The sequence below is a fragment of the Erpetoichthys calabaricus genome, chromosome 11, assembly GCF_900747795.2.
Source record: "Erpetoichthys calabaricus chromosome 11, fErpCal1.3, whole genome shotgun sequence".
Classification (NCBI taxonomy): domain Eukaryota; kingdom Metazoa; phylum Chordata; class Cladistia; order Polypteriformes; family Polypteridae; genus Erpetoichthys; species Erpetoichthys calabaricus.
In genome coordinates, this window is record NC_041404.2 from 166,455,995 (window position 1) to 166,481,484 (window position 25,490).

Here is a 25,490-nt window from a genome sequence, read left to right on the forward strand (position 1 = left end):
TTTCCTGTCAGCTTTCTGACAGTCAGTAACTGCAAAGTGAAGAAGGGTTCATCTATGTCAAAAGAAAGTAATTTATAGCTAATAAACCCACAGCATGCAAAAGGTAAAAATAATAAATATGTCTGAATCAGTCTTTCTAAAATAAGTTTTAGTTGCAAATTACTTCATTTTTAATTTTTATCTTTAGCTTCATACATTTGTAATCTCTGCGAGTTAATCCTCAAAAAAAAAGTATTAAAAATGACAAATCACTTTTACTCAAGTGCTGCACATTGTATAGAACCTATAAAGTCTGATTATTCAATGAGACAAAAGAATATGTGACCTTAAAATTCCAGACATTTAATAGCAGTCAATAACATTGTCAACTGTGGTTTCAGCTACAGCCAGAATATCCTGAAGAAGAGAGCGAGGACTATTTTGTATGTAGTCGCTGCTGTGTCCTAAATTGTTCTGTATTGTTTTCAAATCCAGCGCAGCCAATATTTCAGCAATGTTGTCTACTGTTTTGCCAGTTAGATTTATAAGCCCAGTCTGTGCAGCACTGTTCTGTGTTAAAAAGCAATCTTTCAGTATACTGCCTGCTTTTTCATGTCCATTAGTACTAACCTCATTAGTTGGAAAGTCCCCTTTTTCAAATATTATTTTTTGCAAGGACATTAAAACTGCACAGGCCTTTTGAGCAACTGGTCGATCACAGTCATGCAGTCCCACAAACAGAATGTCAAATATCTGTAATGTTTTTAATTTCAGCATCAATTCACTTAGAGATTTTCTCTTCAAATCTGTTGATGGTGTAACAGCATAGGGACAGGAAGGGACGAGTGTGTTAGCAAGAGTCTGATCGATCCACACTTCTGCAAGCTCTAAACTGTGAACTCTGACTTCCCAATCAAAATCACTGCAACCCACTTTAAAAACCACCGACAGGGATTCTTCAAAATTTTCTATTGGCAGTCGGGAACACTGCTGCAGCCAGCCTGTAAACACCCTGAGTGCGGCTCGTCTTGGAAAGCTCTCTGAATCCTGGGATAAAATGTCAACTAGCTGGGACACAATTCCTTCCTAGACAGAAGAATTCAGTTATGTCATTTAATTTGCATTTCACACAGATCTTAGTAGCCAAAGCAACATTTTTAATTATATTGTGATGATGTTTGGTATTTCTTCACAATCACGGCATAGTATATATTAATTTGACACATAAAATTCTGCTCTAAATCAAAGCATTTTTTTTTATAAATAAAAAAAAATATCCAGCATCTTCTTGGGTTTTAAAACAGAGGTGATGGGGTTGGGGTCTAAATGTGAAAACAAAGCTTTAACATACTGAATACATCCACTTTGAAAAAACTGTGCCTCCTGCATTTCTGAGGCATGGTGTGACAACAGAAGTAAACTGGAAGTAACGTTTTATCACATATTCTTACTACTATTTTTTTGAAGAAAAAAAAAATAAAATGTTTCACTTCTCTGTTCATAGCAGCCACCATGGGTGGGGTTTACTATTTACCCGAGTTGTATCCCCAATTTGCCATTTTTTTGTATTATATCCTACTTTTGTCTCTGCAGTTCTGTTTTTCCAATGGTTATGTTCTGCCATGGCTTGTAACAAATGATGATCTTCACCAAAGTGCGCCGAGTGTTTGATATACAGTATTGGCAGACCTGTTCCTGTGCCCTGCCACGTGTACATATCTTTTTTTTTTTCTTTTTTAGGCAATGCTGGCACACATCCTGAATCTCAAAGACAGATACACACTTAAATTGTGCGTTTTTTTTTTCTAAACTGTGATGGTGAAGCGAGCACACACCAGTTTCTTTGTACTTTATACGCATAACAATAAATCTGATTACACTGCATTGCATTTTTTTAAAATAAAAGGTTAGGTTTTTTGCAAGACACAAGGACATGAGCACATTGGTATGTTCACAGGGTCAATAAACACTCGGCATTATGCGCTTCCTGTGGTGTGGTGTGTGCCATTAAAAAATACTGAAAAAATGAAAAAACGCAGATTATGCTATACAGTTGGATCACAATGAAACAGACTGAAGAGCCACAAACCAGTTATGCTGAGGATATGGTGATCAATGTCTAGTTGTCTACAGATCAGTAACAGCAATTCACATCTGGGCATTGACTTTCAGGAATGTCAATAACAGTGTGTGGAGAGGACGTTTCCAAATGAAACCACAACCCTGGTGTTGAAAGGTTACTACAGAGGTAGGCGATCTGTAAAGTGAAGCTCGTATCTGGTCTCCTTTTAAAATGGCTGAATCTCACTATGTTTTGCTTGTTTCCTTCTTAAAATAAAATGAAACACTGCAATATGTGTGCAATTCCAACACACAGATACGGACTTAAAAATTGATATATTTGGTGAGTTTTAACGCTTTTTATTTTACATTTTCCATATAAAGGGCAAGAACAGGCTAGCTTTTTTTAATTTTTAAAAATGCTTCCCTTTAGAACAGTTTCATGTGGCAAATGAAGACATACCATGATCATTAACAAACAACCTGGTTTAAAAAATCTGAACTTAGTGAAACATTTTAAATATATTTGACCCAACTTGGTTTACTATGAGTGTTTACATATCTGTTTCTGTATTAAATGCATTTATATTTTTAATAAAGTGCATTACCTGTGTAAATTGGATGGTGTTAGAATTTAACTTATCATCTTTGTTATTCATTATATAGATGGCTTGTCCCAAAAAAGAAACAGTACTTGCACGAACATATCCTTCATGATCTTTCAGCAAACTCATTGCAATTTGAAGAATTCCAGAATTTAGAAGAAGAGGTGGAAATTCTTCATTGTCTAAATGAAGGGATAAAGTAAAGTTCATTATTGTTATACCAGTACACCCAAAGAGATGTTCAGATTTTTCAAATGTTATGTCTATTTACAGAACAAAACTAAATAGTCTTTGTAGTAAATGTGTCCAAACTATCCAAATTCAATGCAGTATCTTAGATCTCCACACAAGGACCATTTGTAGCTTTTCAAGTTGTGTATTTTATTCCTTGCAGGTGCCTTTCAGTTAGACGACAGCCAGTTAAAAAAAGGATTCAGTTATCCATCTTGTTTGGGTCACTGCATGATAGCTTTCTTTCAGAAATTTGAGCCAAGCAGGTGACCACAACCTTCATCAACAACCATGCAACACTTCTATGGCATGTAAAATATAAGGAAGAAAACAGAAAGCTTATAAATAATCTGATAAAATAAGCACTGACCATTACCTGGTGCAACAAATTTGAACAGAATAATTTTAAACTAAACTACTGTGTATAAACAATCTCATTACTTTTTGTGGACTTCAATTCACAACCTTTTATACGGAAACACAGTTTTACTCAGTTTCTAAAGGCCCTGTCAAATTAACATTACAGAAAAGTGCTCAGTAACTTATATAGTACTTCTGATACAATTGAGTAACCCTTGGCACTAACAGCCTGCTAATTTTGCCTGTATATAGAAGATTCTTTGCATAGGCATACAGTTGCACTGAAATTCTGGATGACTTAATGGATTGTAAAAGTCCTGTAATACCAATTGCATTTAATAAACCCGTCAGTTTTTTTATTAGAAGGTAGCTGCTTTAGTCCAGGAACCAATCAGCAGGAATACAAAGGGTACACCTACCTTGGAGATGTAAAGTGAGGTGTGTAAGAAGCTCTAAAGTAGAATCCCTGACTTCCCACCGGATGTCACAGAGGCGTTTCTTCAAGACAGGAAATAGATCTGAACAGAGAGATAAACTTAATCACAAATTATTAAAAGCATAAAAGTCACCAAGTACAGTCGTGACCAAAAGTTATGAGAATGACACAAGTATTGGTTTTCGCAAAGTTTGCTGCTTCAGTGTTTTTAGATCTTTTTCTCAGATGTTTCTATGGTATACTAAAGTAGAATTACAAGCATTTCATATGTTTCAAAGGCTTTTATTACTTACATTAAGTTCATGCAAAGAGTCAATATTTGCAGTGTTGGCCCTTTTTCAGTTCACCCTGGCATGCTGTCAATCAACTTCTGGGCCAAATCCTGACTGATGGTAGCCCATTCTTCCATAATCAGTGCTTGGAGTTTGTCAGAATTGGTGGGTTTTTGTTTCTCCACCCGCCTCTTGAGGACTGACCACAAGTTCTCAATGGGATTAAGGTCTGGGAAGTTTCCTGGCCATGGACTCAAAATTTCGACGTGTTGTTCCCTGAGCCACTTAGTTATTACTTTTGCCTTATGGCGGCATGGGGCTCCATCATGCTGGAAAATGCATTGCTGGTCACCAAACTGTTCTTGGATGGTTGGAAGAAGTTGCTCTTGGAGGATGTTTTGGTGCCATTCTTTATTTTACAAACTTTGTGAAAACCAATATTTGTGTCATTCTCAAAACTTTTGGCCACAACTGTACAACATTACTTTGAACTGTTTTACACTTTAAACTGAACATTAGTGAAGACCTTTTTATTGCTATAGCTATAGGGTCTGAACCTAGCAGTGATGTGTTTTGGTTATTAATAATCGCATTGTAGATTTCTAAAACAGGTTTGCAGTAAATTAAAAGTTAAGGTGAATATTTTGAATTTGCTGTAGCTTAGCAATATTGTAATCAGCCAATGTGACATGACCATCTTTCAATAAAATAGTAAAATGAACAAAACAAGTCTCATTGGCTTTGAAATGTGAAGCCATATAAACCATATGGTAACTATCTCCTATGATGCAATTTTAATCTGATGAATTATTTTCTTCATATTTAGCTGTCCTTAGTCAAAATAATAATAATGTAATGTAATGTAATTCAACATAAGTAACAACTTTCATAAACTTGCTAATTCAACTTTATCTGGGTAGTATTAGTGCAAGCCTGGAACCATCTTGAGGTGGGCTACAAGTTTATCACAGGCCCCACTCAAATGGAGCAGCACTTGATGTTGCCAGGATATATGGAGAGTTCAAGATTGGTATGGTATGCTCAATTTTAGTAACACACCTTATTTTAAATATTCAATGTTATAATGTTATTTCCAACAGAATAAACATTACATAAAAAAGTATACATGCAATAATTCATCATTAAGATCAAAAAGGACTTTAAAAATAAAGTGTAAATGAAACAGCACAAAATAGATTGGACACACTAACACTAAAAATGGCTACAACTGAGTGTGACGGGTAGTAATGGAAAATATACGAGTTCACCCAATGTGAACAGGGCAATAGTATACAGAATTTTAGGAAGAGGACAAAGGGATCAGTGAATGCTGGAGAAAGACCACAAGAGAGTGATGGCTGCTTTAATAAAACAGGGATGTAATGGACTATCATATATCTGAGTCATACATGCCAAGGGGAAAAATTCAGTTCCTAAGCATTTTACCTTTGTCAAAGATTGGCCACATCGCTGTTAGGTCAGAGAAGCACAAAACATATTTTAAGGTAGCTTGCATGACTTTCTTCAAAACCTGTAAACACAATATTGTTAAAACCTTAGCTATCATCTATACTTATCTTCAGATCCATTACTGACGGACCTTCTGGTACAACACTCAACCATTTTGAATCTTAAATCAGTACTGTTGATAAACATGTCAGGATGCAGTTCAATATTATATATACATATATGACTGAATAGTAATGATATATCGACATAAGAAATACCCAACCCAATACGTGTCTGTCTCCCAGCCTAATCCCTCTTCTGTCAAGTCCTGTACCATACCATCAGGAAAAATGGCAAGGGAAGTGAACAGCATCATCACTCCCAAATCACGATGTCAATGTACTTTGAATTTCTGTAAATAATCCCAGTTTTAAATGGAGTGCTTTGTTAATCTACAATACTAATGCAACCACCAGGAGAATCAAATTAGGGAAGGAGATCCTCAAAGTGATTAATTCAGGGGTCTTCCATCAAAAGCGTGGAGCTATTTAGTAGCTACTGCACCCAAGCAGAGCAGCATAACTTGGTGCACAGGAAGAGTGAGCCTGGATAGGTCGAGCAGGATACGAAATTAAGGTAAACAGGGAATTGAATGAATTAAACAAACTGAGAAAGACCAGAAAAGAAGAACATGAGGACAAAATGAATGTATGTGAATAAATGTGTATGGTACACCACAGGGAAAGGAGGATGAGAGAATACATCAGATCAGGGAACATATTACATGTAGTTTGCAAGGGGTGAGATAAAGCATATACACATATTTAAATTCAGTAAATGGATAAGCAGAATTTTTGAAGGAACTTCTAATACTTTTGAAGGTGTTTTCCCTGTATAGAGGTAAGGGTTGGATGTGATCCCAGGCCATAGTACAGAACTGAAATGGACTTACTGAGAGAAGAACTAGATAGATAGCATTAGAAAGACATTTGGCTTTTTACAGAATTCTTTAAATACATAGATACCATCACATAGATAAATATACAGTATGTACGCACATACTATGGTCTAAACACATACCGGAATGACTAAAAAGGAAGAAGAAGATTAAAACTTATAAGAGGGAAAAAGAGGATGGCAGGGTACAGGAGATATACATGAGACCACAAGTTTGATATTTTTAAGGTTAAGGTTATTTTGTCAACAATAATGACATACTGGCCAAGACAGCTGACTTGTTAATAAAGTTGTGTTTAGTAACATGCATTAGTGGGGCGTATGAATAAGCCTTAAAGGGCTTAAAATATGTCTCAAAGAACTGACAGCATTTTTGGAGATGACAACCTTAACTTTAAATATTTCATTTTACAGAGGTATACTGACAGAATACAGACTCCTATATTTACTGTGATATTCAAATTGCTATAAAGTGTAATGTCAGAACTATTTGCACTCAGAGCATACCAACTTACTTATGTATAACTAACCCTCCCCTTCCCATTTGTGAAGACCAAAGACATCCTGTAGTCACTTTTTTCATTCCCCCAACAGCAACCCCCTCCGTACACACAGTACAGTACCACTGGCACTCATAACTAGTATTCACGGGCAGTTTGTATAAAAAGGTTGTAAGATTACTCAACAGTGACAAATGCATGTTCCAGAATGTATACTGGGTGTGTGTGTATTTTTTGTCTGCGTTGGTACCACTATCTCTAGCCATATAAGTAACATTTTCATTCCAAAATATGACAAACTTCCAACATTTAAAACATGGTGATGTTTACTGCTCAGATAAATAAACTGTCGATAAAAAAATTTATGGAACTAGACATACTGTTGTGTGGAAAACAAATAAAAATGCTTACAAGTGAATCTGTATCAGGATTCCTGAGGTATTCTAGCAGTAAATGATGGACAGAATCTGAAACAACAATTCCTTCAAAAGAAAAAAAAAACACATTTAAGAAAGACCAAGTCCGGTACTGTATTTCTAATGTGCCATATCATTTATTAATTTAAGTATGAGCTATTGCAAATTGGTATACTCAGTTAACTAAAAAGGAGTCTGGATATGACTGAACATTTCAAAACATTCCAGCTTGGCAAAAACTAAAATTACAATCCTTTCATGGAAATGTAGGAAAAGAATCATCTCTCTTTCTGCACCTTAACAGACATACAGTAACTTGCACATACAGTATGCGCATTCATCACCCAGCAAACTAACACAATGTCCATCATTGGCATGCAAGGTAGTGGAAATATCCCAGAAGCCCAGATACACCACCAGTGGGTTTCATCATGTGAAATGAACCCTCTACAAGACACATTCACCACCGTCATAACCACCTCTGCCCCAGATACGACTTGGAAAAAAAATGTCAGCGTTCATCTTTAATTTTATGTAGAGCGTACACTGTTCAAAACACATAGGGCTTCAACTGGTATCACTGGTCCATAGGTTGGGAGGGTGTGCCGATTACAGTGTGTTGCCGCACTCACCACTGGTCAATAATTGTTTGAAATTATTCTATTCTTTTATGGAAAAACTATATTGTTGAAGTTCTTTTTAATTTATTTTTTAAGAAATCTGCCCATCATTCAGTTTTCCATTTCTTTTGATAACCTGATCATAATAAAAACAAAGTGTTTTATATTAAATCCCTTCACAATGTCTACAAAATGAAGAGGTCTTAAATAAATGATCTTTAAGATATGAACACAGTACCTTTCAAATGTAAAATGCTTCCAAGTGCATCCACGGCAAATTTTTGAACTTTCACACTCCCAATCAAGTGTCTACAAATCTGAGATCCAGCTGGGGTGGTGGGAATAGCAGCGCCAATGCACATTTGTAGCACCAACAGGACAGAACTGAGGATCGCTTCAGGTCGAAAATGGGTGGCATAATACGGCTGGGTAATCTGTTAAAGGCAACAGAGCGTTTTTAGAATCTTTTATTGCTACTGTATTACTGCCCCTACTCTGCGGAAAAATTAAGTAAGAAATTCATTGGACTATGAACAAAGGATAATGAACTTGATCTATTAAATGAACAAGGTATTGTTGATATGTGAATTCACCGCCAAAGTCATCAGAAAGAGTTACATTTAAAATACATCTCTTTTCTATTTATGTTCATGTTATTTATATTATTGAACAGTACCCTTTCATTTCATGATTTGCAAACTCCACTGTATTTATGAAGACACAACATATGCTTGCTTGTAGGGTGTGTTTCAGCAAATGCATGAGTCTGGAAGCAAAATAGGTTTTTGTTTTGTGTGCCCCCAATAGTTTTTTTAAGGAATTACAAATGTTAAACAAAGAATTGATAAGTTATGCTTAAAATTAAAACCAATGATTTTTTATGAACTGCGGTGGGCTAGCGCCCTGTCCGGGGTTTGTCTACTGCCTTGTGCCCTGTGTTGGCTGGGATTGGCTCCAGCAGACCCCCGTGACCCTGAAGTTAGGATAGAGCGGGTTGGATAATGGATGGATTTTTTATGAAATGGATGTTATTTCAACTGGCTTCCTAACCTGGCTTGTTCCCTGCAATGTTCCCAATGCTAGGTCTGTTAAAAATGAATAGATACTTATTTAATCCAATTTCTACAAATAATGCATTGCATTCAATTATGTTTATGTTATCTCAGCAAAATAAAAGCTTGAGCATAGTTTTAATAATTATCCTAATATCTCATTGTAAGGAATTCACAACACGTAGTCTGTGCGGTTATTTGAGAATCATGGTCTGTGAACAGAGGACTCTTTCAGTCAATGACAAATCCAAAATCCACCTATAGTAGCATCTTTGGAAACACATCCCCTGTGCACTTACTGACAGCCCAGCAGGTTATTTTCAAAGGTGCTGATTATTTGCTAACCAACCTCATGTCCCTTTTTATTGTAAGATTTTGACAGGGGGCAACCCACCTTTCATATACAAATTGTATTCTCCGTGGACTAACCATAAAGTGTTTTTGAACTCATCTCTACCTGTTGGGCTATCAAAAAAGATTAATTTGCGCCTGTTGGAAAAGAAAGCAGCATAGCCTAATCATAATGTGGCAGAACTTAACTTCATTATTGAGTAAGTGCCTTGTATAATAATTATTACTGAAACAATCAGTATTTCAATCAATGCCTGCAGCACCATTAAAAAATGTCCACGGGATTTACTCTTTCGAGAAATGCTGAGTTTATATTTGTGCTTCAGTATTAAAAATAAGGAATGGATAGCATACAGTTATTACTATTTTTGCCTTAAATGGAATTAAATGACAAAACAGAAAAAAATATGTACTATGCCTGTGATCATTTAAAGTAAACATATATTTCAATCAATTTTACTTACAATTTCTAAAAGTTCATGAATATGAGAAAGTGAGTTGCCCAAGAGTGCAATACAGGATGTTTTTCTGCATAGCTGCTCTTCAATAGTCATGTCTTCATAAAAACGTGTTTCAAGTAGGCCTATAAGTTAAATATTGTTATTCATTCATTATTGGTTTCATTTTAAACTTTTGTATCTCAAACACTTGATATGAGTTATTGTTATTATTTATCTGTTTATAATTAAGTAAGTGCTGTCTATTTCCTCAAAACTTATTTTCATCCTCCTACTACAGTCATTACATAGGCATTCAAGAGTTTTCATCTTATTTGAAATTTGCAAGAATTGTCAGAGCCAATACCCAATAAGGCTTTGGTGAAATCAATATCTGCATTGTATGAAAATGTACCTGGATCCTGTGGCTGCTGACTAGCTGAATAAAGTATAAACTCCAAAGGATGAAGGATCACACTGATAGCTGACATACCTAGGCTTTGCGGGCTGTAGATTACAAAAATTGAGAAGACATTGTTAACAGCTTAAACTAAGACAACAGTTAATTATCAAACAGATTTTCCCTTTAACTTACCAGTTCTTCAGATTCAAAATTCCTGATGCCAAAGACCCAGCTTGTGCTGGACTAATAGTCCGGAGAAAGTGCATTAGTAAGGTAGAAATCGTGGAGTCAGCTTCTTGGTATATAGGGGTCCTAGAAAAGTCAATTGCAGATTCATAATGAAAACCAAATGAATCCTGGAATCATGATAAGTGTGTCTCACGATAAGTATATCTGTAACACATACCATAATGAATCAAACATATTTATTAGTGCTTCTAAACATTAAAAAAATCATTGTTTGTAGATTAATGGAACGTTCAAAATTTGGTCAAATGAAAACATAATTTAAAAAAAAACCAGTTTTTTAAAAATTAATCCATCCATTAACTGAAGTTAACCCGCTTACTGCAATTTCAGGTCTACAGGAACATTAGCCTGTCCCAGTGCCAGGTTTTACAGCAGGTTTAATGTATTTTGACATGTTTTTATACTTTTCATTCATATTTTTTTCTTTTTTGCATTGTTTGGATGGTATTTTTCCAATGGTCCAGGGACCAAAGATGGCTGTGTTAGCATGTCTTCCGTGAGGGGAGGTCATATGATGGCACAACAACCATTTTCTTTCTTATAGAAGACCTAGAATTGTGAATTTCCCCCTGGGATTAATAAAGTATCTATCTATCTAGAAGCACATCCACTCTTTTCATCTTTTTTTGAACAGACAGACCGTCTTTTTGGCAAAATGATTTGCTAAATCGTTCTGCAAGTATTTGACTGTTTCATGGTTTTGATATATCTTCAAGCCTTTGCCCATGTGCTGTGGTAGTTTATCCATCCATCCATTACCCAACCCACTATATCCTAACTACAGGGTCACGGGGGTCTGCTGGAGCCAATCCCAGCCAACACAGGGCGCAAGGCAGGAAACAAACCCCCGGGCAGGGCGCCAGCCCACCACAGGAGACACACACACACACCAAGCACACACTAGGGACAGTTTAGGATCACCAATGCACCTAACCTGCATGTCTTTGGACTGTGGGAGGAAACCGGAGCACCCGGAGAAAACCCACGCAGGCACAGGGAGAACATGAAAACTCCACTCAGGGAGGACCTGGGAAGCGAACCTAGATCTCCTTACTGCGAGGCAGTGGTAGTTTATTTTAAAACAAAAATAACATGTAGTATTTCTTACAGGATGGTGAACTCTCTCTTTACTTTTTGTATAATCTTAGTGAAAATCAAGCAAAATGACACCTTTTATTGGCTAACTAAAAAGATTACAATATGCAAGCTTTCGAGGCAACTCAGGCCCCTTCTTCAGGCAAGATGTAATCTTAGAAATTCCCAGATAATACCTCCACGATTACTGAATTCCCTCATTTAGACTGCCATTGTAAGGGTACAAGAAATAACAGTGCAGTTGTCTTGATTGTACAGTGGTTAGTATTCACAGTCATGAGAAAGTGTTTTACCTTGACACCGAAAGTAAAAGCTCCACTAAAGGCTGGGTCAGAGTAGTCGGATGTGTTTCAAGCAAGCTCTCAATGTGTCCTACTACCTTCTCCCACAATATCTGCAAAATCCAGGGCTCACATCTCTTACAAGCCAAAGTCATCAGCTTCAAAGACTGTTCAATATGGAAAGGTTCACCCGAGAGAAGAGTCTCTTCTACATGCATACCAATATGTTTTACCACATCTGTCCATTCATGATTCTCATTAGAGGTGCTCTGTAACAGATCCTTCATATCAGAACTATGACCGTCACCACGGAGTACAGGGGCATTCATAGACTGCTGTGCTGGAAGAGTAAGCAGTTGTATTAACAACTGGCTCGCTGCAGAGCTGACAAAAAGACTGCAGTCTTGTTGAAGTGGCAGGATGACTTCAATAAGCTCTAAAAAAAATATATATAAAAAAAAAAAAAAACCTAAGCAACATAAATTTCACTAAGTAATAAGAGACAAGTGATTCAATGAAGAATTACAAATCTAAGGTGAATTCATAATTACGTGCTTCTGACAGAACATATGCAGGGTCTGTTGTTGATTCTATTTTTGCAGTTATTTTTTTTTTAATTCAAATGTTAAATTATGAATGAGAAAGGCATACAGTAGAATATTTGCAATTTATGTTTTTTTCTACAAACACTGTTTGTTTTACAAACCCCATGTCAGGTTTAAACCCAGAGATATGAACATTCACAAGGTAAATCTTACGACAACATTAAGGGCATACTGCCTCTGATTGCTTTACAAAATCCACCACTGAGTACCTGCTATTTAAATAATTACAATGCTATTCTAAAGCATGTAGTTCACCCCAGACAGTACTAACAAAACTATCTGTGGATAAATAATCTTATTCGAATCATGCACATTACTGTACATGTTTTATTGCTATTAAATTATTTCACTAATAGTGCAACTACAGTATATCTTACAAGTTCTAAAGACATTTATGTATAATCCTTTGAAAAGTTCACCACGTTTTAAATAGTGTTGATTAATAAAATGCTGGTTTCTACTTAAAATTTAAAGTCAGACCCAAACATCAGACACTTGCCATTTTTCAAAATAAACTGGAAGGCTTTCAAATTCTGCACAGCATTCAGGAGTCCATGGATCCACCCACACCTCACAGTGGCATCTTCCCAAGTCCTCTTCTGCATCAGTTCCCTGTTCCCAAAGACTTCACCCAGAAGTCTTAAATGCTAGTAGAGGATGTACAAGAAACAAAAATGCAGACTGATTAGTCTATACCAAATTAATAAAAAAGTATGTAATTCCATTTGATCACATTTACACATTTTGTTTACAGAAAGTCAAGTCCACATGCTGCATCTTGGAGCAATTGAATGGATAAACACATTTTGATTCTTCGTAGTAATAGAAATAAACTAGGGGCTATGGAAGAAAAGAGAAAGGGATACAAGTTCTCTATTGCATGTGAGTGTATTTCAAAGCCATAATTCATTCTCATTTGCAGTGGCTGTTTTATAAGGATTATAGAATACATTTCCTCTACCTCTAAAAAGCTGAATCCGTCAACTGATGCTGCAAGCAGTCCAGTTAATCTGAAGATGAAGGAGAGCATACAGGGCTCTGGATCCTTTTGTTTGATTACTGTAGCAATTAATTCGGTCAAACAAGTATTCTGCTGCATCAGAGACTCTACTGGCGCTACAACAAAAAAAATACTGACAATGAGCAAAATACTGTGACATAGTTATTTACTTTTTCAAATTGTTCTGGATAACAACATCAGTAAAAGTAAACTATTTGTTAAAATTAATAAAACAGATTTTTTTGTCCATGGTGAAATTCTCCTGCATACCTCTGGTTGTTTAGACTGAATAAATGAATGAGAGTCAATTTCGGGATCATTAATATAAATGCTCCAATCCAGTTTCAAGGTCATGGGGCCATAGCCTATACCAGCAGCATTGGGGGCAAGGCAGGAAACAGTCCTGTGACTCTACAGCAGGGCCCACTCATTCACACACCCAAAACTTCTCTATACTCTCACAAGATCTCTCTTTTTAACCTCCTTGGTCTGTGGAAGAAAACCTGGAGTGCCCACAGGAATAACACACAGACAACATCACAGTATGCAACTCAAACTCAGAACGGTGAATCCATGAGGCAGCAGTGCTACAAATAATGGCACTGTACTGCCCTGGTATAAGAAAACATTATAATATTACAAATCATGTTATAGCAGAATGAATTGCAATTTCTAAATTGACCAGTTAGGGTTCTCCATGGTGTCCACAATTGCATTGCTGATAAAAAAGACAGCATGCACACATCTAAACATTTTGTAATTTTTTTTTATGTGTAACTCCTCTTGATTAAAAAACAAGTTTATTTCTTTACTGAATTCTTGCAAGTTGATTTTATTACAGTGCATCCAGAAAGTATTCACAGCGCATCACTTTTTCCACATTTTGTTATGTTTCAGCCTTATTCCAAAATGGATTAGATTCATTTTTTTCCTCAGAATTTTACACACAACACCCCATAATGACAACATGAAAAAAGTTTACTTGAGATTTTTGCAAATTTATTAAAAATTTAAAAAATTGAGAAAGCACATGTACATAAGTATTCACAGCCTTTGCCATGAAGCTCAAAACTGAGCTCAGGTGCATCCTGTTTCCCCTGATCATCCTTGAGATGTTTCTGCAGCTTAATTGGAGTCCACCTGTGGTAAATTCAGTTGATTGGACATGATTTGGAAAGGCACACACCTGTCTATATAAGGTCCCACAGCTGACAGTTCATGTCAGAGCACAAACCAAGCATAAAGTCAAAGGAATTGTCTGTAGACCTCAGAGACAGGACTGTCTCGAGGCACAAATCTGGGGAAGGTTACAGAAAAATTTCTGCTGCTTTGAAGGTCCCGATGAGCACAGTGGTCTCCATCATCCATTAGTGGAAGAAGTTCAAAACCACCAGGACTCTTCCTAGAGCTGGCCAGCCATCTAAACTGAGCGATCGGGGGAGAAGGGCCTTAGTCAGGGAGGAGACCAAGAACCCGATGGTCACTCTGTCAGAGCTCCAGAGGTCCTCTGTGGAGAGAGGAGAACCTTCCAGAAGGACAACCATCTCTGCAGCAATCCACCAATCAGGCCTGTATGGTAGAGTGTCCAGACGGAAGCCACTCCTTAGTAAAAAGCACATGGCAGCCCACCTGGAGTTTGCCAAAAGGCACCTGAAGGACTCTCAGACCATGAGAAACAAAATTCTCTGGTCTGATGAGACAAAGATTGAACTCTTTGGTGTGAATACCAGGCGTCACGTTTGGAAGAAACCTGGCACAATCCCTACAGTGAAGCATGGTGGTGGCAGCATCATGCTGTGGGGATGTTTTTCAGTGGCAGGAACTGGGAGACTAGTCAGGATAAAGGGAAAGATGACTGCAGCAATGTACAGAGACATCCTGGATGAAAATCTGCTCCAGGGCGCTCTTGACCTCAGACTGGGGTAATGGTTCATCTTTCAGCAGGACAACGACCCTAAGCACACAGCCAAGATATCAAAGGAGTGGCTTCAGGACAACTCTGTGAATGTCCTTGAGTGGCCCAGCCAGAGCCCAGACTTGAATCTGATTGAACATCTCTGGAGAGATCTTAAAATGGCCGTGCACCGACGCTTCCCATCCAACCTGATGGAGCTTGAGAGGTGCTGCAAAGAGGAATGGACGAAACTGGCCAAGGATAGGTGTGCCAAGCTTGTGGCATCATATTCAAAAAGACTTGAAGCTGTAATTGCTGCCAAAGGTGCATCGACAAAGTATTGAGCAAAGGCTGTGAATACTTATGTACATGTGATTTGTCAGGTTTTTTTTTATTTTTAATAAATTTGCAAAAACCTCAAGTAAACTTTTTCACGTTGTCATTATGGGGTGTTGTGTGTAGAACTCTGAGGAAAAAAATTAATTTAATCCATTTTGGAATAAGGCTGTAACATAACAAAATGTGGAAAAAGTGATGCGCTGTGAATACTTTCCGGATGCACTGTATTTGAACACATTTAAAAACAAGAAAAAAGAGCATAAACAATCATGTTCATCTGGGGGCTCATGTATAAACGGTGCGTAAGCACAGAAATGTTGTGTACGAACGTTTCCACGCTGAAATCGCGATGTATAAAACCTAAACTTGGCGTAAAGCCACGCACATTTCCACGGTTCCTCATACCCTGGTGTATGCAAGTTCTCTGCTCGGTTTTGCAGACTGGCGGCACCCAGCGTCAAAGCAGTGCTACTGTTCCTGTGTGGTTACCCTTTCATTCTTAGATCCACATTCCTGACACGGCTTAATAAATACACTGAAATTAACTGCATATTGTTTATTAGTGTAATGCATCCGATTGTAATTAACCTGTAACAATATAATGGTCCAGGGAATAGCCATAGTATTCCAAATACCATAACTGCTTTAGTGTTGTTACTCTGACTGCACCTTCTTTTTCTTCTTTCAGCTGCTCCCGTTAGGGGTTGCCACAGCGGATCATCTTTTTCCATATTACTCTCACTGCACCACTCGGAGTATTTATATCACTGTATCTGAGTTTGGAATCACAGCAGCAGCTGATCGGAAAGAGAATTATCGGTATACAGCATCAAGCACACGCTGCCTCAGCCACAGCAAAACTCTTCAGAGCCTTTCCTATATGAACCTCTTGGTACCGAAACAGTTTCATTCCAAGAACTTTAAATGTACTCAATCAGTCCATCATGTGCTCCTTGTAGAACTGTTAGTACTTATAAGTACAATCACCTCACTGTAAACTTGCACTACAGTTATATTACACAACCTGAGCCACTTTATAAAGCACGTATTTACATATGATGACGATATCATTTTTAAGATGAAATGCAGCAAAATATGCTGATTATATTATACAGATAAAACTTTAACTTCATTTAAATAATCTATATTGTTAATAATAAAACATGTGAGGACACGGTGCCGCAGCGCTAGCTAGTTCACGGATTGTTCCTGCCTCGCGCAACACTGAAAGGATAGAAAACAATAATAATTCATTACATTTATATAGCGCTTTTCTCAGTATGGATAGAATAATTAAACACGTACTATGAAGATATTTCAATGTTCCCTAAACGTTTTGAAGAATCATTGTTCTAAGCTTACAGATGGCTTAACCTCTATTACAGAGCTGATTGTATGGCAATTGGGTATTTGGAGAAAGAAAAGTGAGGACAAGAATTGGAGGTTAGTACGTTTGAAAGAGACAGTACTGCTGCAATAAATTACTTCATTGAAGGTCACACATGGCGCAGCAAGCATCTTGCGTGAGACATGAACAATCACTGCGCCACAGTGTTCCCATTTTAATAACATGCTTTCATTCCTATCATCATGAAAAAGATATCATGTATACATCTCAGTATTTTAATTATTCAGAGAGCTGTAATATTACAAATGTAATGGATTCTGTGTCCTGTCGGAGGAAGAGAAAGCCCAGAAGCACGTAGTGATTCACACACATAGAGCACATAGAAGATCAGATACAAAACAAAGCATTTAACGTGCTACTTTAGTTACGATGGGATTTGAGAAACTACTAAATTAAACAATTTTAAGATGAAGTATATGATGTTCTACTTTAATGACAAAACAAACTACATGATTAAGGTGTAAATTTCGAGATTAAAGTTGACATTTCGAGCCCCCCCCCCCCCCACACCCCCCCCACTGTGTGCCTATTTTTTTTCTCTGTACCCTAATAAGCTTTCATGTGACACTCTGACGGTGGGCTACTACTCGCCTTTTCATGGCGACTTTGATATGTGACAACTTCTTTTTTATTTTGGGCACTGTGCGACTTTGTGAACTTGAGCTTTCGAGTTTCTCCGACACTATATGTCACTCTATCAACTTCCTTTTGTTGATTATATCACTGTTTAAACCAACGAATAGTAAGTTTTTCCTTGCCTCCACTTGGTATTCGCTGAAATTCTTCTATTTTTCCCCCCATGCTTTTCCCATTGTCTTTTCACAGAATGCTGAGCTTAAGGGCTATTTATATTGATTTGCATATTCAAAGAGGCGTAATTCTGGGAGGAGCTGGAGTGGGGCAGCAGGCACGTGCACGTGCATTACTTTTCACGCTGATCGGGTATATGTAGCGGAAGAACGTGGAAGTTGGCGAACGCACAGATTTATGCATCTGGATTTTTCTGTGCATACTCAAATTCCTGCTTTTGTGCTTACGACATGTTATAGTGTGAGTTCTACGTACGCCGTTATACATGAGGCCCCTGGTCAGATCATGATCAGACATTTTATTTTACAAAAAAATTGAACATCAACAGGTAAAAGTGTGTCAAAAAGATGAACACAGAAAATTCAGAGAAACAAAGAGAACTACAAAATTAAGATAAATATATTAGATATACAGTACATAAAAAATAAGTTTTATGATCATTATTAAAAATTAAATACAAAAGGTAAACATAGAGTTAAATGCATAAAGAAAATTTATATGAAAAGTAAAAACAAAGTTCTACCCATCTACTGTGTCCACTTATCCAGCTCAGGGGACAGGCGCTGTCACCCACAACCAACTACATGGAGAGCAACTGTGGAAAGAATGTTGGGTGAACTCACAAACAAATCCACACTTTCTCACGTGGCAGCAAATTAGTTACCAGTTAATCTTTGTGTCCGTCAGCAAACCCAGAAGAAAATATATGGGAGCATGGGGAGAATTTGCAAACTCCACACAGGCAGTGACCAAGTCTGGGATTTGTACCCCGTCTCCTGGAGCGGTAAGGTAGCGTCACCATTTTAAAAAACTACTCATTGACTAGTACTCTACTTTCATTGTGTACATCAGACTTTGTTCACTCAGTTGACATTAACCTGATACAATTCTTTTGAACATGTAAGTTTCATATTTTGAAGGACTGTTTGCCTCAATTTAAATAATGACTTCATTCGTCTTTTATGAATGACAAGGGGAGATACTCTCCAGAGGTAGGTTTGATTTTCTAGTGAAATAATGTAGCATTTTAGCACTGACCATGCAGTTCAAGTAAAACATCACTGAAACGGTATACGTACCTTTACAAGTCATCACTTTGAACCAGTCCAGAAGCTTTTCTAGACATGTGTCATCAGGAATTGGCAGCTCTGGGTTGGCTAATACTGCACAGACTGAGGGTAACAGCATGATGCATTCCGTCTCCATTGCAGATGACCCTAGACGATTTATGGAAACACTGAAAAACAAATCCATTTCAAACATAAACATGGACTTGCTATGGAGAGCCTGCACCAGTTGGTGTAAATTACTCCAACAGGAACATCAGTCTCCTTGTGGTTGTGAGGCAGCACCACTGCACCACCCACCATGTCACCAGCAGATAAATTAATCTTACAAACATTTACTTTAAATAGAGACCCAGTTAGCTTGTCTTATGCCCATCCACTATGACCGTTATTTGCTGTGGCGGTTTCCTTTTAAATAACTTTGGTTTATGAAACATGACAAAACAAAGCGCAATGACAAAATATTTCAACAAATAAACCATATTTGAAGAAAAATGATTGTTATCCGATGTGAGTTGAAACCAGGCGCTCCAGAGACTGCTGTTTAGGATGAATTTGGTCAACCATCACAACAAAATCTGTAACAATTAGAATTGTCTGAAAACTCAGTGTTTTTGTTTGGGATGCAAAGTGTATCTGGCTTGAATACATCTTAGCAAGAAATGCAGCTTTCTGCAAACACGAATACTGGTGTTCAAAGTGTGTTAAAAAAGAGAACTGGGGGTCACTGGATTATGATTTGGACATCAACTCTGTATCTAAAAACAAGTCCAGCTCCTCTGACTCCATTTTACAGTAAACCTAAACATTTTGTGACCTGTAGTGGCTATAATGTTGTTGCAACACTTTGATTTTGTTTTTTTCCAATTTATGTTATTTTTGTCTTTTTAAGAGTTTTTTGTGTCTGTGTTTGACATCTGCCTTGCCCCTGATTCTGTCAGGATAGGCTCTGATAGATTGGGTTATTTAATCATTAAAGGATGGATGGATGGAAAACATTAATTATTAAAAATTAAACAACAGTACAAAATGTCAGTGTGTTTTAAAGACCGTGCTCTTTCCGAGACGTTGAGTCCGGATGCTAATTCCAATTTTTAATAAACACAATTGTGATAACTGAACGAATTAACTAAAAAATGATAAATTCTACAACTTTCATATCCGTTAGCTTTCTCCTCGAATGCATCTGAACGTTACATCATGTGTACACTTTCTAATTGGTTTCTAGTTAAAATCAAATTAATTCATTACAATACAGACAGTCAATTATCTATATCGTGTGTTTTTGTTAAAAGGCAAACATAAACGAGAAAACGCATACTATCAAAGATACAAGTAAACCCGCCATTCACAACTAGGTTCAAACTAGGGATGCTGTCTGTGCGACGTTCGTATATTCTTGTTGTGTATTGTTACTTTTTATTATTATTTTCTTTCTTTTTCTGCTCCCTCCTCTTCTCTTCTGACCTTTTAATATTCCCTTACCTTGTAACGTGGTCCTTGTTAGACTTATTGACAGCTCTAACCTGGCAGGTTATCCGTGAAGTGCCCTGCGATGTACTGGCATCCACACCAGTGTTGGTTTTTGGCACAGCTCCTGACAGTGCCAGGGTCCTTTCTCCTCAGTAGCAGGTAACTCGGGACACTGACTAGAACTAAGCTGGTCTGGGGAATGAATGAGTGAGGGAGAGCTCCACCTCTCTGTATAGGTCATTGCAATTCATGGTTATGAGAAACGATCCTTTAGACGTACATAGACCATTCAGGGAGCGAAGCATATCGTCTGTGCATTGCCAAGTATCCTGATATTCCTTAGCTACAATAAGATGCACACAGACGCTGAACTTGACAGATAATGGAACTCCTCCAGTTCAACGAGTACAGATAGGCCCTCCTTCTCTTCTTTAACACATTCGTTTTACTTCTTCTGAACGTACAGGGCGCGTCCATCTTTGGAACAATCCAATATGACGAAGGGGAAATTTGAGTTTTAAAAGTCGTTGTTAGCCAACTTTCATTTTGATTTAATCTGCAGGAATGGATCGATGCCAAAATATTATTCCGTTTTAAGCCATTTTCTTATGTAGATATGAACTTGGAAATTATACATTTAAAACTGTACAACTCTTTACTACCTAGCTCTACCTCCCGCCCTGTCGAAGAGGTCCAGTCCTTTTCCCAGCTTAGTCTAGCTGGGCGCCGGGTGTCGCGCACATGGCCTGCTAACGAATTTACTGTTTTATTTCTTCGCGATTCTTTATCTGAAGCAACGGTGAGGCGAATTGCGAAGTAGATGATCCATACAGAGAATATGGCGGCCGAAGCCGATTTTGAGGAAGGTGATGAGCCTTCTTTCAGCGACCCCGAAGATTTTGTAGATGACATAAGTGACCAAGGTATGAAAAGCGCTGCGGCCTGGTAAACGTGAAAGGATGCAAGGCTGCGACAAGAAGTGTATTATAACTAATATGTGAGAACGTATGATATATTAGGACAAATGTTACATGTGAAAAATTTAGAGAGCACATCGCCTTGTCACTTGGGGGCTCAAGTTTGACGGCATAATAATTTAGGCCGTGCTTGCTTGGTTTTACAGGGGGCGCTTGAGTTTGGAGAGGTAATACTATGCTCCTGTGTGCATCCCATCAGTAAAATGATCATTGTCCGGTGTTATTAATGAATCTCAACTATGAAAAGAAAGGAGGGCCACAGTTGCATAATGTTACTGAATAGCTTAATTGCCAGACCGTACTGTTATTTCTGTATCATGTCCAGATAGAGATTGCTTCAGTTCATCAACCTCTTGTAATCACGATTACTTTTAGAAACCATCATTGTGTTTGGAAACATCCATCCACCCGTCTGTATATTCTTTAACCAACTTACTCCAATGCAGGGTGCTGACAAGCCATGGGTGTTTGTCAGTTGGCTTGAAATGCCAGCAGATGTTTTCATTTTACGTTTGTACGGTAAGTAAGAGTGCTTTGGGTAAACGAGGATTGGCCGCGTTCTGGAAAAAAAAACCCTGCATCCCATCTTGCGTTTAAAAGCTTCTTTTAATGCAAAATGAACTTTGGACCATTCTTATGAATTAATCTACACTATGTTCCAAATGATTATGCACATGCTATTTTTGTTTTTCCTAAATAGTAAGTGGATGTTATTACTATCAAAACTACTGATAATGAGAACAGCTGTTTGTAGTATTTTAACAGAACACCAAATACATTGTTCCATATTACTATGTAAAATACAATTTGGAAACATTCAGTAGATCAGAATGAACTTGAAACCAACATCTGTTGTATTTGCTGCATGAAGAGATAATGTTTTCAAAAATAAAATGCAATTCAAAACATTTTCAGATCAAGTTACATATTAATATGTGTGTGTGTGTGTGTGTATATATATATATATATATATATATATATATATATATAAAATATGTGTGTGTGTATATATGTGTACACACACACACACAGTGGGTTGAAAAAGTATTCGACCCCTTCTGGAAAGCCACCGTATTTCCATCTTACATTATTACAACCTACAAAAATCACAAATGCAGAGTATCACAGTGAACTTTTATTTCTCTGTGTACATATTTTGAAACATTTAGAGCTTGGTTAACTAAACAGATGCAAATTGACAGTCGTGTTGTGAAAAATGCTGTTGAAAAAGTAATTGACCTCTCCACATGACACACAGTCAATACTTGGTAGCACCACCCTTTGTGGCAATAACTGCTTGCAGTCACTTTGGATAGCTATCTACAAGCTTAGCACATCTGGATGGAGGCAATTTTTCCCATTCTTCCTTGCAGAACTATTCCAACTGGGCAAAGTTTGAAAGCTTTCGTTTGTGAACTGCAATTTTGAGATCACGCCACAAATTTTCAATCCCATTCAGATCCGGACTCTGGTTAGGCCACTGCAAAACCTGCTTTGGTTACTTCTGCACAGTGTTTCAAGTCATTGTCCTGCTGAAAGTGGTGGCATCATGGCTGACATTTGACGGTTTTCATCCAATATCTGGATATACCTCTTACTATCCATTCTTCCTTCAATACGGACAAGGGACCCAGCGTCTGTCCTAGAGAAGCAGTCCCAAATCATGATGCTCCCCCCACCATGTTTGATGGTAGGTATGGCGTTTGCCAGATCACTGGCAGTCCCTTCCATCCACCAGACAAATGCCTTTGTGCTGAGGCCAAAAAGTTCAATTTTGGTCTAATCAGACCGAAGTACATAACTCCGGAATGCAGGACTCTTGTCAATATAGATGTCTTAGCGAATTCTAATCGAGCTTTCAGATGACATTTTTTTTAGTAGTGGCTTTTCTTAAGGCAACTGTCATACAGCCCCTCTCTGTGCAAAACCTTCGATATTGCAGTCTTGTGCACATCCACTCCAGCTGCAGATACTGAGCTTTGCAGGTCACTGAGAGTCACCTTAGGATTTGCTCTTACTTCTCTGACTAGTTTTCTTGACATTTTCTTTATTTTAACTGGGCGGCCTGACCTAGGCCAGTTCACTATGCTTCCATTTGTCTTCCACTTCACTATGATGGCCTTCACAGTGGACACACTGAGGCTAAGGAGCTTGGCAATGTTCTTGGCACCATTGCCATCTTTAAACTTCTTAATCACAGTGGTTCTCAAGTCATTAGAAAGTTCCCTTGTCTTCATTTTTGTCAGTTTTTGAGGTTTCACCAAATTAGCCACTTGTGCTGATTTCTTAGTTGTATGTTCCTAAGGACTTGCCTAAATAATCACTTCTAGATCAGTCAACAAGCTAGAGGATTAATTGATTGTTTACATCTGTTTTCATTACCCTTATTGCATTGTTAACAATCATACAGTCTCCAAGCTATTAGGGGTTGAATACTTATTCAATGGCAGATTTCACTGATATGTTCTTTGTTGTTGCAGCATAATTTTGATATTCAGGATTTTTTAGTGAAAATGTATTGTAACAGTACGAAACGAAAGATGCATTTTCAAAGAAAAATATTACAGGATATTTAAGCTTTGTCTAGGGGGTCGAATACTTTTTCAACCCACTATATATATATATATATATATATATATATATATATATATATATATATATATATATACATATACAGTAATCCCTCCTCCATCGCGGGGGTTGCGTTCCAGAGCCACCCGCGAAATAAGAAAATCCGCGAAGTAGAAACCATATGTTTATATGGTTATTTTTATATTGTCATGCTGGGGTCTCAGAATTTACGCAGAAACACAGGAGGTTGTAGAGAGACAGGAACGTTATTCAAACACTGCAAACAAACATTTGTCTCTTTTTCAAAAGTTTAAACTGTGCTCCATGACAAGACAGAGATGACAGTTCTGTCTCACAATTAAAAGAATGCAAACATATCTTCCTTTTCAAAGGAGTGCGTGTCAGGAGCACTGAATGTCAGAAAGTGAGAGAAAACCAAACAAATCAATAGGGCTGTTTGCCTTTTAAGTATGCGAAGCACCGCCGGTACAAAGCTGTTGAAGGCGGCAGCTCACACCCCCTCCGTCAGGAGCAGGGAGAGACAGAGGAAAACAAACTGAAAAATCAATACGTGCCCTTCGAGCTTTTAAGTATGCATGTCGCTTCACGAAGCAGCTGCACACAGAAGGTAGCAACTCTTTCAGCATTTTTAGACGAGCGTCCGTATCGTCTAGGTGTGCGAACAGCCCCCCTGCTCAATCCCCCTACGTCAGGATCAGAGAGAGTCAGCGCAAGAGAGAGAGAGAGAAACAAAAGTAAGCTGGGTAGCTTCTCAGCCATCTGCCAATAGCGTGCCTTGTATGAAATCAACTGGGCAAACCAACTGAGGAAGCATGTACCAGAAATTAAAAGACCCATTGTCCTCAGAAATCCGCGAACCAGCAAAAAATCCGCGATATATATTTAAATATGCTTACATATAAAATCCGCGATAGAGTGAAGCCGCGAAAGGCGAAGCGCGATATAGCGAGGGATCACTGTATATATATATATATATATATATATATATATACACACACACATACAGTTCTTTAATATGATTTTTGCCAACTCTCATTTGTTGAGCTTATAAGTCTGTGTATAGTTTGTGCCAGTATTTAATTTGAGGATGCCAGTTGTGCCTCCTAGAGCTGCTTTCTTTTAAGGATTAGGGTTGAGGTCAGTAGATGATGGTGGCCATATGTGTCCTAACCTCCATTTATGTCCATAGCAGCCAAGTAGTCAATGGTGCTATGTGCAACACGGGATGGTGCGTTGTCCTACATGGAGTGGTGGCTCTGAGGCTACGGATCTGCGCTGGTATCCAGAAGGTTGCTGGGCCTTGTAACTAACAAAAGAGATCCAACTCTGCGGGGCTCTTGAGCAGAGCCCCTTATCTGCATGTTTTCCAGGAGCGCTGTATAATGGCTGACCCTGTGCTCTAACCCCATGGGATATGCGAAAACTAACAAATTTCTAATACAGGAAATTGTATAAGGTGAAATTAAAAAAAAAAAAAATTCTGGAAGGCACAGTTCTTCTTTTTATACTATGGCAAGAAATGATCAGTTAGGGGCTCCATATATTTTGTGGTGGTCATTTTCACCCTTAGG

General features: G+C 37.8%; 2 protein-coding genes across 2 annotated transcripts in view; one reads left to right on the forward strand and one right to left on the reverse strand.

Annotated features, from left to right (window-relative positions):
• Positions 1 to 321: 321 nt before the first annotated feature.
• Positions 322 to 20,948, reverse strand: brat1 (BRCA1-associated ATM activator 1). Its single transcript, XM_051933785.1, is given in 14 exon segments — positions 322 to 1,065; positions 2,649 to 2,827; positions 3,656 to 3,754; positions 5,391 to 5,475; positions 7,262 to 7,332; positions 8,125 to 8,320; positions 9,754 to 9,872; positions 10,142 to 10,233; positions 10,322 to 10,441; positions 11,767 to 12,190; positions 12,853 to 13,006; positions 13,321 to 13,475; positions 18,890 to 19,047; positions 20,363 to 20,948. Coding segments are annotated over 13 exon segments (2,544 nt in total). The 5' UTR covers positions 19,017 to 19,047; positions 20,363 to 20,948; the 3' UTR covers positions 322 to 342.
• Positions 20,949 to 21,051: 103 nt separating this feature from the next.
• The window catches only part of eif3ba (eukaryotic translation initiation factor 3, subunit Ba), a 32,450-nt gene continuing 28,011 nt past the window's right edge, over positions 21,052 to 25,490 (forward strand). Inside the window, exon 1 of the mRNA XM_028791518.2 lies at positions 21,052 to 21,273. Within this exon, the coding sequence (XP_028647351.1) occupies positions 21,171 to 21,273 (103 nt within the window). The 5' untranslated portion in view covers positions 21,052 to 21,170. The remainder of the gene's footprint in view (positions 21,274 to 25,490) is intronic.